General features: G+C 44.0%; 1 protein-coding gene across 1 annotated transcript; it reads right to left on the reverse strand.

The window, feature by feature from the left end:
• Nucleotides 1-3916: 3916 nt before the first annotated feature.
• LOC310868580 (gastricsin-like) lies at nt 3917-13565 on the reverse strand (the record flags this gene model as incomplete). Its single annotated transcript, XM_083779035.1, has 12 exons — nt 3917-4081; nt 5088-5090; nt 5220-5345; nt 5464-5466; nt 5580-5681; nt 5922-6072; nt 8556-8675; nt 9484-9683; nt 10916-11034; nt 11592-11709; nt 12430-12574; nt 13513-13565. The coding sequence occupies 12 exons, from the start codon at nt 13563-13565 to the stop codon at nt 3917-3919; spliced, it is 1305 nt and encodes a 434-aa protein (XP_083635161.1).
• Between the last annotated feature and the right edge of the window lie 1059 nt (nt 13566-14624).

A 14624-nucleotide genomic window follows, 5' to 3' on the forward strand; every position in this document is an offset into this window, starting at 1 on the left:
AAATAGTACGTTGTAAATTAGTGTGGGGTCTCTCAGGGCTCTGCACTATAGTGCACTCCTTGTTTCCCTGCATGTACACAGAGTCACTAGTGACCTGTACTGTTTCCATGTACACAGAGTCACTAGTGACCTGTACTGTTTCCATGTACACAGAGTCACTAGTGACCTGTACTGTTTCCATGTACACAGAGTCACTACGGTGACCTGTACTGTTTCCATATACACAGAGTCACTACAGTGACCTGTACTGTTTCCATGTACACAGAGTCACTAGTGACCTGTACTGTTTCCATATACACAGAGTCACTAGTGACCTGTACTGTTTCCATATACACAGAGTCACTACAGTGACCTGTACTGTTTCCATGTACACAGAGTCACTACAGTGACCTGTACTGTTTCCATGTACACAGAGTCACTAGTGACCTGTACTGTTTCCATATACACAGAGTCACTACAGTGACCTGTACTGTTTCCATGTACACAGAGTCACTAGTGACCTGTACTGTTTCCATGTACACAGATCGTCACTGCAGTGACCTGTACTGTTTCCATGTACACAGAGTCACTACAGTGACCTGTACTGTTTCCATGTACACAGAGTCACTAGTGACCTGTACTGTTTCCATGTACACAGAGTCACTACAGTGACCTGTACTGTTTCCATGTACACAGAGTCACTAGTGACCTGTACTGTTTCCATGTACACAGAGTCACTACAGTGACCTGTACTGTTTCCATGTACACAGAGTCACTGCAGTGACCTGTACTGTTTCCATGTACACAGATCGTCACTGCAGTGTCCTGTACTGTTTCCATGTACACAGAGTCACTACAGTGACCTGTACTGTTTCCATGTACACAGAGTCACTAGTGACTAGGGCTTCACGATATGGACAAAAATTCATATCACGATATATATGGCAGATATCTCGATATCGATACGATACGATATAATATATATCACGATATATATGGCAGATATCTCAATATCGATACGATACGATATAATATATATCACGATATATATGGCAGATATCTCGATATCGATACGATACGATATAATATATATCACGATATATATGGCAGATATCTCAATATCGATACGATACGATATAATATATATCACGATATATATGGCAGATATCTCGATATCGATACGATACGATATAATATATATCACGATATATATGGCAGATATCTCAATATCGATACGATACGATATATCGTGCAGCAACATATTTTCTTAATGGGCGTGGCTAGCGATTCAGGGCTGGAGCCAGGCTACAACATGCAGGACAGAGGGACAAACGGAGTGATGGTTTATTTTCCGAGGGGCACAGGCTAAAACAGAGGGCTGGCTTTAGAAGTGGACGAAATATAGATATGTCGACGATATATCTATATCGCGATACCGTTGCCTTTTTGCGATACTGATATTGTGCATGTTCATACCTCGATACCGATACGATAACGATATATTGTGCAGCCCTACTAGTGACCTGTACTGTTTCCATGTACACAGATCGTCACTGCAGTGACCTGTACTGTTTCCATGTACACAGAGTCACTGCAGTGTCCTGTACTGTTTCCATGTACACAGAGTCGCTACAGTGACCTGTACTGTTTCCATGTACACAGAGTCACTAGTGACCTGTACTGTTTCCATGTACACAGAGTCGCTACAGTGACCTGTACTGTTTCCATGTACACAGAGTCACTAGTGACCTGTACTGTTTCCATGTACACAGAGTCACTAGTGACCTGTACTGTTTCCATGTACACAGAGTCACTAGTGACCTGTACTGTTTCCATGTACACAGAGTCGCTACAGTGACCTGTACTGTTTCCATGTACACAGAGTCGCTACAGTGACCTGTACTGTTTCCATGTACACAGAGTCGCTACAGTGACCTGTACTGTTTCCATGTACACAGAGTCACTAGTGACCTGTACTGTTTCCATGTACACAGATCGTCACTGCAGTGACCTGTACTGTTTCCATGTACACAGAGTCACTACAGTGACCTGTACTGTTTCCATGTACACAGAGTCACTGCAGTGACCTGTACTGTTTCCATGTACACAGAGTCACTGCAGTGACCTGTACTGTTTCCATGTACACAGAGTCACTGCAGTGTCCTGTACTGTTTCCATGTACACAGAGTCACTACAGCTGTATGGTTGTTTGTGCAGAGAGTTCTGTCCAGAATGAGTCTCTCATGAGAGTTGATGTGGTGAAACACAACGGCGGAATTAATAGTTTTTACTGTTGATTTACGTGTGTCGTCAGTTTGCTGACAGCCGCGCAACACATTCACTTCTTCAGATTTATATACCAACGTTATGTACAAGTACAACCAATAATTATACATGTACAACATGACTCATAAATGCGCACACGCACACAAACACAGACATGCATGCACCCACACAAGCACGCACTCTTTGATTGCCTCGAGTTAAAAGTTTTCCATCCTAATCTTAAAGCTTTCCAATTTAGCAATAAACTTAAAATCACTTTGCTGTGTGTGTGTGTGTGTGTGTGTGTGTGTGTGTGACAGTCTCGTAAATGATAGCAGCAAAGTGGCTTTAAAAGGTTTGGGACAGAAAGGCAGTTTTGCTATAAAAACAAGTATGCACGCACGTGCATGCGCACACACACACATGCATGCGAACACACACGCACAGGCTGGGATCTAACTTGTGGTCATATTTAGCTGCTACAAACATTGAGGTAATAAATTAATTCTCTACAGCTAATTTAAATTATCCATGATGTGTGACACAGAAAATGCTAATGAAACAAGGAATCAGACTTGGTGTTTAGTCAACAACACACTGCACTCTATAGAACATTACAATAACAGGAAGGCATATATCTTGTCAAAAGTAATGATTACAAAATATTAAGTTATACTTTTTAAAATCACAATTAAGGTGCATGTTGGTAAGAACTAATTTATTTTATATAGTTTATCTGTTTTCAACACTCAGTTAAAGCTGATATAAGCAATATTTTCTATCTGTATTTCTCAAAATTGTAATGACTTTTAGAGTTTCTGACTCTGTCTCTGACTTTTAGTTACAGACAAATGAAGGACCTTCTTCTGACAGATCAGAGATGAGACAGTTTGTTTTTTATTAATTTATTTATTACCACATACTTTAGTTGTAGTTGGACTGTTTCCCATGTCTGCATGCAGCATTTATGCACTTTTGTGAGTAAAGGTACAAAGGTATTGGAATGAAAATGTACATAAAATTACCAAAAGTAGAATGTACTCATTATAGAGCACCAAAGTCTGACGTCTCTATCGCTAGAGGGCGCTAAGTCCACGGGTTCATGTACTTTTTATTTGCATTATACAGTAATCCTAGGGGGATCTTAGACAGACATATAACTGTGTTTGAAAATTAAACAAATCATCCCGGGCCGTTTCACTCATAGGGATATGAAGAATCAACTGACCGAGAGAAAATGCCAATGTTCAGCTAATGTAACTGAATTAGTTAGATTTTCGCTAGAATCAGACTGAATCAGAATCAGTGTCTATATTATGAGTGACTGACAGTCATAAACGATACAGAGACACCTCCCTGACAATAACGCTGAGACAGTTTGTTTATTTTTGTACCACAATTCTTATATGAGACGATTTTAAGACGACCCCATGTTATTCTTCATGGAGAAAAACTTCCGCAAACCCCTTGGAACCAGGGGATGAGCGAGTGACGTCAGGACTTTAGAACCAGGGGATGAGTGAGTGACGTCAGGACTATAGAACCAAGGGATAAGCGAGTGATGTCAGGACTTTAGAACCAGGGGATGAGCGAGTGACGTCAAGACTTTGGCGCTCTATGAGGAATGCCCCGTATAACATGTGGTCCCATCCCTACAGGTCAGCTGTGATGTTTAAACAGCCGTGGCGAGGCCCAGGCGGTTATCGGCGCGGTCGTAGACGGAGTAGTACTCCCTGAGGAAGATGTCTCCGAGGACCCACAGCGGCTGTCCGCTCTCCGACGGCAGATAGGTGGGGCCGATGACCACATTGCAGTACCACTCTCCGAGCTGTGGCTGCTGTACACGGGATTATGAGACATGATCAGTTTTTCATCGAAACATTTTTGAGCATGCATACATCGTGTACTAACGCTGCCCGGGTGTGTGTAACGCACTGTACGCATACATTGTGTAACGTACTGAATGCTGCCTGTGTGTGTGTGTGTGCGTGTGTGTGCGCGTGTGTGTGTGTGTGTGTGTGTGTGTGTGTGTGTGTGTGTCAAATTCAGTATATGTTTCTGGGAGGAGCTGCAAGGATTGAACCAGTGTTGTTTACTAAAACTAAAGACTTTTACTAAGACTAAAACTAAGACGAAAAATGTTCGTCGACTACCTTTTTTCACTGACTAAAACTAAATAAAAACGAATCTATGATGATTAAAACTAAGACTAAATATACTGACAATTTCGTCAACAGATAAAAATTAGACTAAAATGTTAGTAAGGGACTAGTGGACAAGAGATCCAGTTTTATGCTGGTTGCATGCTGAAAATAGCAGATATACAATCTCACAACGCGTCGCAGCGCAACGCGTTGTGAGATTGTATATCTGCTATTTTCAGCATGCAACCAAAGTGTAAAATATGTCATTACAACGACATCAAGGCCTGTCAAAACACATTTTAGTCGACTAAATCAACTGTATATTTAGTCGACTAAAATCGTATGACATTTAGTCGACTAAAACTAGACTAAACACTAGAACATTCCAGGTGACTAAAATGTGACTAAAACTAAGTGAAAACTATTCAAGAGACTATGACTAAAACTAAAATAGAAATTTGCTGCCAAAAACAACACTGGATTGAACCACAGTCTCCCTCTCACCAGAGTGACACTCAACCCGTCGTGCCAAATGGGCTGAGCCCGATTGGCGGGGCTGCTGTGGGCAAGGTATTGGCTGGACGCTACATGCATTTGAATGTGTACTAATATAGTGTAGCCTATATACTGTACGTTTCAGGAGTTAACTCATACCTCCTGGATGTAAGCAGAGGGAGGCAGAGGGTATAGGAGACTTACCTCCTGGATGTAAGCAGAGGGGGGCAGAGGGTAGGAGACTTAGCTTCTGGATGTAAGCAGAGGGGGGCGGAGGAGGGTAGGAGACTTAGCTTCTGGATGTAAGCAGAGGGAGGCAGAGGGTAGGAGACTTACCTTCTGGATGTAAGCAGAGGGTAGGAGACTTACCTTCTGGATGTAAGCAGAGGGGGGCGGAGGAGGTATAGGAGACTTACCTTCTGGATGTAAGCAGAGGGTGGCAGAGGGTAGGAGACTTAGCTTCTGGATGTAAGCAGAGGGAGGCAGAGGGTAGGAGACTTACCTTCTGGATGTAAGCAGAGGGGGCGGAGGAGGGTAGGAGACTTACCTTCTGGATGTAAGCAGAGGGTAGGAGACTTACCTTCTGGATGTAAGCAGAGGGGGGCGGAGGAGGGTAGGAGACTTACCTTCTGGATGTAAGCAGAGGGTATAGGAGACTTATACCTTCTAGATGTAAGCAGAGGGTAGGAGACTTACATGCTTGACGTAAGCAGAGGGGGGCAGAGCGTAGGAGACTCCGTTGATGACGAAGTGGAAAGTTGGATACTCTTCCATTTTGTTGCAGTCAGGTACCAGGTACTGGAAGACAACATTATGACAGAATAAAACTAAGGACGTGATAATATAAGACATATAAATATATAGGCCTACTGCAAGGACAGTTCACCAAATCAACATTATGACATTAGGACAGGCATAGGAGCATGATGTCGGGCATTGACTCGTCTCAAGTGCACATTTTCATTGACTCGGTCTCGTCTCGGTCTTGCACATCATTTGGAATTCCCCCACTGTGCGTGTGTGCGTGCGTGTCCTCACATGGCCGGTGTAGGGGTACTCGTACGCTGGGATGGAGGCCATGAGCTCCAAGTACACCTCGCGGGGGGCGGTCAGCTGGGACGTCCCAGTGTCTACGATGGCCTGACAGCCTCCAGAGCACCAGTTGGTCGGCCGGTCGTTGATCCTGACTCTGCAGCAGCAGTGAGGACAGTGACAGAGACATTAGAACGGTAACAGGACAACTCACCCATTTTCCGTTTTCCCCCAGTGAGGGGTTGGTGAGAGAGGCTGGACGGCAGACGGCTGGACTTTGAATTTCTCTAACTATAAACTTTCACGACAGCCTAAAGCAGGGGTTTTCAACTGGTTTTGACCCAGGGACCACCATTCTGACTAGGAGCAGCCTGGGGACCACCACTGTTGTGTCGGGTGGGTTCATCGTAGATCTCGATGGACCCACCCGACACAATAGTGGTGGGGCATTCATGCACCATGGGTTAAGATTGTTTTTGTTTTCTTCTTACTTGTTACTCACTAATCACACTATCACAGGCTACATTCATGAGCTGGACAAAAAAAACTATGTTTCAAAGTATTTTATTATCAAACGTTTTACGTGTTAAGTGTTTTTTACTTGTACTAAGCAGGACTCAAAATAAGTCTCAAAATAATAATCCATTTCAGTTAATCACCCAAACACTGAAGACACATTTGACACTTGGTGCATTTGACAGTCACAGTAGGTTTGTTTCTGACAACCCCCCCCCCTCCACACACACACACACACACACACACACACACACACACACACACACACACACACACACACACACACACACACACACACACACACACACACACACACACACACACACACACACACACACACACACACACACACACAGAAACAGAATATATATTATTATTCTATTCTATTCTATTATTCTATTTTAATAATCTTCTCTTTATTTTAACCAACCTACAACCTGCACTACATTTTACTAGGGCCTTATACAGTACCTTTCTAACATACAGAGGGAACTGTTCATTGTGTACCGTCACTTTAAAAGCGTAATGTATACATCATCGTACGACGGTGTCACGCACCAAAAATAGCCAATCTACAAGCTCACACCGGGGCTCCACCGGGCGCGTTGTGCCTCCGTCGTGTGTGTCAAAAAACGAACCGGCCAACCGGGGCAATTTTAATGCAGTCACGAAACGCAACAGAACGTGGGCAGTGGAGCCACCCTTCATTGATTAAAACGGGAACATTCCCTGACGGAGACGCGACGCTGACGAGACTATTCAATATTTCAATCGATCCGCGGCAGATATTATAACTCTATGGCAGGGAGATTTGACTTTCCCAAACGTATTATTATGAATTGGATGAATAATTTATGGCAACTTCTTACCGTGCTTGGGCAGCAAGCACGGTAAGCATGCATGCGTTGGGTGGAAGAGCAGGATGGTTGTTCCGCTGCAGCTGATGACTCCATCAACTTTTTCTTTGGTTTATTTGACACCTTGAGCACTTGACTTTTTGAAATGTTAGATTCGACTTATTTACAAACAAGTAAAAAGAGTGCAAATAAGTTTTATATTTTATATTAGAAAGGTAAAAAGGCAAAAATATAACTTTTCTGAATGCCTGGCTGCGGACCACCAGCAGTACCTCCGCGGACCACCAGGGGGCCGCGGACCACCGGTTGAAAACCCCTGGCCTAAAGTACAAATATAATGAAAAGCTACTACAGTGAAGTCGGTTCACATAAGTTGTGGGGGATTATCTGATTATCTGACGAGGGGCCATGACCGAAAGAATAAGGTTGCGAATACAAGCGGCCAAAATGAGTTTTCTTCGACGGGTGGCTGGCATCTCCCTTAGAGATAGGGTGAGAAGTTCAGTCACACGAGAGAGACTCGGAGTAGAACCACTGCTCCTTCGCCTGGAAAGCGAGGTGGTTCGGGCATCTGGTTAGGATGCCTCTCGGGCGCCTCCCTAGGGAGGTCCTCGACGCACGTCTCACTGGGAGGAGACCCCGGGGCAGACCAGGGCACAGTTGGAGGAAATACATCGACTCACTGGCCTTGGAACGTCTCGGGATCCCCCAGGAGGAAGTCACTAATGTTGCTCTGGAGAGGGAAGTCTGGAGCACTCTGGTGGAGCTGTTGCCCACACGACCCGACTACGGGTAAGCGGTTGAAGATGGATGGATGGAAAACCTTATTATATACTAAATTATAATTACTTGTTTATAGGGTAAATATAAGTACAATTATATAGCCTTTCCATCTGAGTATTTTTTATATTTTTCCAAATCGAATACAAACAGCCAATATCATATTAAAGTTATCCCCTTCACTGGGTAAAATTCCGTGTATGGGGCTGTCAAGGCCAGAAAGCAGTTTTTTGTGTTTGTTTTGTTTTTTGCTACCCCATAGGCGTTCCCGCATAACTTCTGGGTTTGATGATGATGATGATGATGTCACACGCATACCTTCTATTGTAAACGATACAGAGACACCTCTCTGACAATATCCCAGAGACAGTTTGTTTTTGGACCACGATGGTTATTAAAATCACATTAATGTTATTAATGTTATTTGTTTGTTTTTGGACCACAATGCTGATTAAAATAACATTAATGTTATTAAAACGGTACAGACTCTTCCACAGCGACCTGCCAGTAGGATTCAGAGGTGACAGGAGTCCAGTTGATCGGTCCCTGGAACTTGGTGCTGTCCACTCCTCCAAAGGTCAGCTCACTGCCCTGCTGTCCAGCTTCCCTAGACGGGACAAAACAACATGTCACAACCTAGTGTCCCCTCCTCCAAAGGTCAGCTCATTGTCCTGCTGTCCTCCCCTAGACGAGACAATTAAGACAACACGTCACATCCTAGTGTCCACTCCTCCGAAGGTCAGCTCACTGTCCTGCTGTCCTCCCCTAGACGAGACAAGACAACATGTTACTACTTAGTGTCCACTCCAACGGTCAGCTAGACAACATGGCTCATAGTTCAATGCCCTGCTGTCCTCCCCTAGACGAGACAAAACAACATGTCACAACCTAGTGTCCACTCCTCCAAAGGTCAGCTCACTGTCCTGCTGTCCTCCCCTAGATGAGACAACATGTTACATCTTAGTGTCCACTCCAAAGGACAGCTCACTGTCCTGCTGTCCTCCTCTAGACAAGACAAGACCACTTAGCTGCATCATTTCTATAACGTTATAGTCTATAGGTGTAGTCTTGGTGTAGTCTTGTCTTGTAGCGATGCACGAACTTGAAAGTCTATATCGATATTCGATAAGATGCAGGGTACAAAGCGGCCTGATACCGATACATTACATTATTATATTTATATTAGCTTCATTGCAGAATTTACTTTTGGCTTTCAAAAAGCCATTAACGGTCACATTATTATTGTATCAATATCGGGGGGGGGGGGGGGGGGGGGGGGGAAATATTGGGGGAAAACATGCATTTTCAGAAAACCTTCAGGAAAGGATCAGGACAGCGTGAAGAGTTTGAATGACACATCTGTAGCTGGAGAGGGAGAACGTTTCAGTGTTAAGGTACATGAGGCTTGGATCTACCTGGACAGGTAGAAAGCGAAGAGGTTTTGGTTCAGCAGCTTCTGGGACATCATGCTGTCCATGACGGGCGTCTGTCCCCCGGCTGAGATGGACGGGTACGCCAGGCCCAGGATGCCGTCGAACTTGGCCGTCTCGAAGTTGGAACCAGGCTCGTTGGTGCTCAGGCCGATCTCCTGGTGGCCGATCACGATGCCGCCGACCTGCAGGGTACACACGACCCCCGGCGAGGTCAAGACTAGAGGATGGAGCTCGATGATCTTTATTGTTATATAGCCTGGTTCTTACCGAGCCCACTATCGAGCATTTCGGGAGACGACGATTAATTCTGAACAGAACCAGCATCTTTTACTATAGGGCCTTCGAATACAATATAGTTTTCTAATAGACGGAAGGAAATTGACCTTTTTACTTTTGGAAAATAATATTGAAGAAACTGTTAGCCGGTTAATGTGTTTATCGTCAATGTAAACGCGTAATGTTACAGTGCAGCGCTGGTTGGCAGGTAGGCCTATACACTGTTCTGTTTGTACCAGCATGGGCGATTAGATTCATTTCTGGATCGCCTCTTGTCTTGATTGTTTAAACATGACGTCACGGGCCACTGCACAATGCTCGATAATGGCCTCGATAAGCCCAAATCTTATTGATAACGGGTACGTCTGTTATCAGGTTCTTTTTTGGGTATCGGGTATCGAGCTTCATCCCTAGTCAACACAGAGGGGATTCAGTCGGGTACAGAAGTGCTAATAACCACCGTAATTTGAGACGGCTAAACACCCAGTGCTCAGCCGAGGCCAAACCTTGCGGGTGCGTATATAGTGTTAGTCCCACGTCCCACTAATACGACATTACTACCCCTATACGCCCTAACTGCGGAAGGGTTAGTAATGTCAGATTATTGGATGCTGAAGCCACCGGTGAATCCTAACCGGCCACATATGTCGGACTATTGGTACCACAGACTGGGCTTCAGTCGGAGCTACTCTATTGATATTATTTACTGTTGTGAATGTGTTGTAGTGACACACCAGATCCAAGCCTGTTTTTAAGTAAAGCCCAGGGTGTGTGATCACAGCGGCAGTAAGCCAAGACGGCTTTATTTGTGAATCTCTGGAACATCTGTGGGGTATTTGTTTAATTATCACTTCCTTCATGGACTACAATTCCCATAATGCTTTGGTGCACTGCTTCTCCTTGTGAGTGGGGGGAGGGGCTGTCTTACTGATGCAACATGTAGTCCAGGAAGTAAGTGAGCCCAGACAGTGTCCATGACATCAGAGACCCTGCTAAAATCTAAAATATCTAAAACCACATATATTATACACACATAAAGACCCCCAGGAAAGTGTTCTAGATCTTCTAATCTAAACATCATTAACATATATTTTTTGCAAAAAAGGGTGAAGGGTTTCCCATTAAATGTTAAACTCACGTTGACGTTGTCGTATGCGAACATTCCAGAAAGGCTTCCGGCTCCGTAGGACAGGTAGAACGTCTTGCCTTTGGCGGAGTAGGTTGACGAGAGTTTGGGGTTGAACTTGGTGTGAGTGTCTGGAAACAGAGAACGTAGACGAGAGGTTGGGGTTGAACTTGGTGTGAGTGTCTGGAAACACCAGAGGTCACAATCATCATTAAAACCCATTTAGACGTTGATATTTAAAAAAAAGTCTTCTAGATCCTGACAGTTTTCTGAAATACATAGGATTTTACACTCAAACTCAATTGATAAATGAGGGCCATCGTGCTTAAAACACCAAAAGGGGTTCCCGTCCAGAATGGGTTAAACAGACGACTACAGATTACTACAGACCGTGACAAGTTGTAAGCTTTTAGATCATCTGCTATTTTTGGTGAAGAGATTTAGTGTAGATTGAAAAATAACTCTCTATAGATGGGGTCTAAGTGGTTAAACTGAAGTTGTATTGATCAATTCCAAGTATTCTGAGACACCTGGACTTACGTCACAGCACCCTATTTTGATTTTATTTAGTTATTTATTTGACAGGGACAATGCTCATTAATCAACACGTCAGTTTTCACATCCATGTAAATGGTAGACCGAAGCTAGTTTACATCTGTAGTCCCTGAGCAGTTAGTTTGGTACTCACTGCAGGCCCGTGAGTTGCACTTCACGGAGTCCACCCACAGGTTGGACGAGCCTGTGTCAAACAGCACCTGGAAGGACTGAGGGGGGGTCCCGATGCTGATGGCTCCGTAGTAGGTGGTCTGGTCAGTGGGGGGGGGGACGGGGGGGGTGACGGACGCACACGTTAGAGTCATAGCGGAGACCAGAACGCTCAACCTCGAAACACGGTCGCTCCGGGTGCAAAACTGGAGAGCTCGACACACGACACAATCTATACTGGGTATTCCTAAACGTAATTTAGCCTCAGTTAAACTATGTCGAAACCTAACCTTATTCCTTAACCCCAGTAAAACTATGTCTAAGCCTAACCTTATTCCTAACCTTAACCCCAGTAAAACTATGTCTAAACCTAACCTTAATTATTCCTAAACTTAACCTCAGTAAAACTTTGTCAAAACCTAAACTTATTTCTATCCTTATCCTCCTTTCAACAAATAAAATAATACAATAAATAAATAAACTGGGGGCGAGCGTGTCTTCTGGTTCTCGTCACAGCCAGGTAGAAGGAAAACAAGTTATATCACCTTTCATACGTGGTTGCTTGGCTAATAATACTGTGTAATATGTGACTATGTATATCAGAGTTCATGGTATGCAGGCGTGAAAAATTTCAGAAGTTGGACATAGAGTATATACCTTCAAGATCTCATCATTTTGAATTTACTCTAAATTCCAATCGGGCATTGCATGAATAGTATATAGTGTTTCAGACTATTGCTTTTAACGAAGGTTTTCTCACGTCAGCGTAGTTGTTGACGTACATGTTTATAGTGTATATAGTGTATATAGTGTTTTCTCACGTCAGCGTAGTTGTTGATGTACATGTTGGCGGAGCCGGCAAAGTCATTCCCCCGCTGGTACTTCAGAGCGGGATCCTGATAGGGCAGTTCCACACCCTGTTCTCTCAGCGTCTGGCGCATGGACTTATGTTTAGTCAGAGGAACCCTAGAGGAGAGAACATGGACTTATGTTTAGTCAGAGGCACAATTAACACAGACAATTAAATAGGTTTGGTCCTAAACATGTGTCCGTACAGGGATCAGGGGTCATTAATGTGTCCTACAGAGGTCAGGGGTCATCAGTGTGTCCGTACCAAGGCCCCAGTGAGGCTCTCCAACGTTGAAGCACTGGGGGGGGGGCTGGCTATCGTGCCGGTTCAGTCTCTATCCGTCTCTATACTGTATGGTCCGTACACGGACAAATGTGTGACAAAGACTTGGTCTTGTCCATGGCAAATTTCAGATTTTTTTTTTTTTACACACCATTGCAATGTTCTTATTTTGATCATGAGACCCAGTTGTCTACTGACTACTGACTGTCACACCTGTTATATTCATTCATTCAACAGGACAAACCCCTGGATGGAGTCTACACAAGAATGCTATGAATGGCACTAGGTGTCACATGGACGGACCGCATCAGAAATGTGGACCTCTATGGGGACCTACCACGCGTCACGGACAAAGTGAGAGAGAGAAGGATGAGGGCACTGCGTCAGGCACCCAGAACTTGAGGCAAGTACATTGACCCTATGGGAGCCAACTCAGGGCAAAGCCAGGAGGGGAAAGAAGCGTACCACCTATGTAGACATGCTGCAGCGCGACAGCTTGGCTGACAACACTGCAGAGCTCAAGAACCTGATGTATTTGTGGAGGGCATTTATTTTTTAATCGACTGCAACAACATAATCAACAAACTATACAATAACTGGTCAAACATTGGCTAAATTGTCAAGAAGGAGGCAACGGTTGTGAAACTGTTCACAGCGCATCGCTAAGTGACACGTGAGCTTGCGATGCATTGTGAGCTTATAGATCTGCTATATTTATACAGTGTTTATCTGTGGAGATAACAGTGAGTTTATAAAGAAAGCAGTTCCTTACCTGTGGAGGCTCTCTGCTAGCACCACACAGACCAGAAGAATCAGACACTTCATGTTTCTCCTCTGATGTGTTCCTCACACAACTCTCCAGGAATCAGGATTAACACCTCTGTCAGGACTAGAACAGGCTTTATGTACTATTCTATATCAGTCCCTTATCATTGTGCACATACACGTGTATGTAACCCCCCCCCCCTCTCCCTTCACATGGACATGACATTTAATACCTCTATGGACAGTATTTATATTTGTAGTCTAACTTAATTATTTATTATAGTCTGCCATTTTAGGGTTGGAAGTGTTTTAAATGGTATATTTATTTTTAGCTTTAGTCCTCTTGTCCTGTTTTACTGTTCACTTCTGTGGGGCTGACCTACATACATTTCACTGCATTTTAAAGATACTACTTTTTTAATATGTATGTGACAAATAAAGATTGATTGATTGATTGATTGATTGATTGATCAACTCCCTAATCACATCAGCTGAGATGGGCCGGGTCACCCTTCTGTCACACTCTTTATTTTCACTTTTAAACTATTTATTTTTACGGTGCATATATAGCATTCATATCAGCTTTTCTTTACGATAGTGGAATAGTACACACTTCACACAACACTTCACAGAGGACGTTGTGCATCCATAGGCGGAGCTTGAACTTGACGCCTGGGGGTGCGACTGCTTGGCCAACGACACCCGCACGCACGCAATTTCTTTTACCTTTATTTTATTATTTTACAATGCCCTAACCCCTAAAAATGAGTTATTTAGGTAGTACAGCAGCTCACACACACACACACATGCACTACAGCCATACAGCGAGTCATCATATCATGATAAGAGAGATGATTACAAACTACAGTCAGAAGCCAGAAGTTACGTTAGTGCACCCCCTGAACCCCCTCAAGCTCCGCCCATGTGTGCATCTGAGTGCAGCATAAAGTACACGATTGAAGCACGGGGTGTTCCATTTCAGCCGAAGGAACGAGTAACTGTAACGTGATTCACACGTCTTTATGGCTGGCCCCTTGTTATGTTGGCTCGAACTCTTTGTTCGTGGTTGAACGTGATTTTGTGTAGCTCCCTCTGATGTTGTGATTGTGGACGTAGTTT

This window comes from Protomyctophum parallelum (genome assembly GCF_964188405.1).
Source record: "Protomyctophum parallelum genome assembly, chromosome: 13".
Lineage (NCBI taxonomy): Eukaryota > Metazoa > Chordata > Actinopteri > Myctophiformes > Myctophidae > Protomyctophum > Protomyctophum parallelum.